Below are 802 nucleotides of genomic sequence, written 5' to 3' on the forward strand. Positions count from 1 at the left end.
AAAGAGTGAGCAGCAGGGCTTCGGCCCCGGGTAGCCAAAGGTGGCGACCTAGGATCCTAATGCCCCGCTCCCGCCAGCAGACTCCCTGCCCTGCTGAGTTTACCTTTGTAGTTGATGCAGCCATTGGAGTCCTCTTGCCCAGCCATCAACTTCTCCACCTCATCTTCTGTCAGCCTCTCACCTGGCAGGAGTGGAAAGCTGAGTCAGCACTGTTGAGGTGTGAAGGGTGGGGGGCCCCCTGAGCCCCGCTGGGTGGTGGGTGTGCCTCTCCAGTATTCCCACACCTCATTGGTACACACAAGGCCTGGGCTGTCACCCTTATTTCTGAAACCAGAAGAATCAGTGACAAGTCAAAAAGGGCAAGGCCTGGGGTGCAGGCCTGGCACTCCCTCCAAGCCTGGGCTCCGTCCGTAACAGTGCCATCTTGCTGTTCAGGTCAACAGCACATACTGTCCCCTGTCCTCAATAGGCTGGCGGGACTCCCTCCATCAGGAGTAGGCCAGGTCCCCCATCTCCCTGGAAGCAGTCCCTCGGGGCAGCCCTTCAAGGCTAGAGGAAGGACGCATAAGATAGAGCTGGGGACCTTAGGGGATGACCATGGAGGGTACCAAGAGACACCACCACTGTTCCCCAGACAAGTCTGGCACTTTCCCGCCTCTGTGCTTTTGTATGTGCTGTGTTGCTTCCCCCACTGGAATGCCCACTGCAGTTTCCCTCACACCTCCTCGCCCCCAGTCTCACATACACACACACACACACACACACACACACACACACACACACACACACACACACACACACA

General features: G+C 57.6%; 1 protein-coding gene across 1 annotated transcript in view; it reads right to left on the reverse strand.

The window, feature by feature from the left end:
• MYL3 (myosin light chain 3) overlaps nucleotides 1–802 on the reverse strand; it is a 6,719-nt gene that overhangs the window by 1,464 nt on the left and 4,453 nt on the right. The window contains exon 5 of the mRNA XM_007470258.1: nucleotides 104–181. Within this exon, the coding sequence (XP_007470320.1) occupies nucleotides 104–181 (78 nt within the window). The remainder of the gene's footprint in view (nucleotides 1–103; nucleotides 182–802) is intronic.

Source organism: Lipotes vexillifer, unplaced genomic scaffold (genome assembly GCF_000442215.2).
Source record: "Lipotes vexillifer unplaced genomic scaffold, Lipotes_vexillifer_v1.1 scaffold942, whole genome shotgun sequence".
Lineage (NCBI taxonomy): Eukaryota > Metazoa > Chordata > Mammalia > Artiodactyla > Lipotidae > Lipotes > Lipotes vexillifer.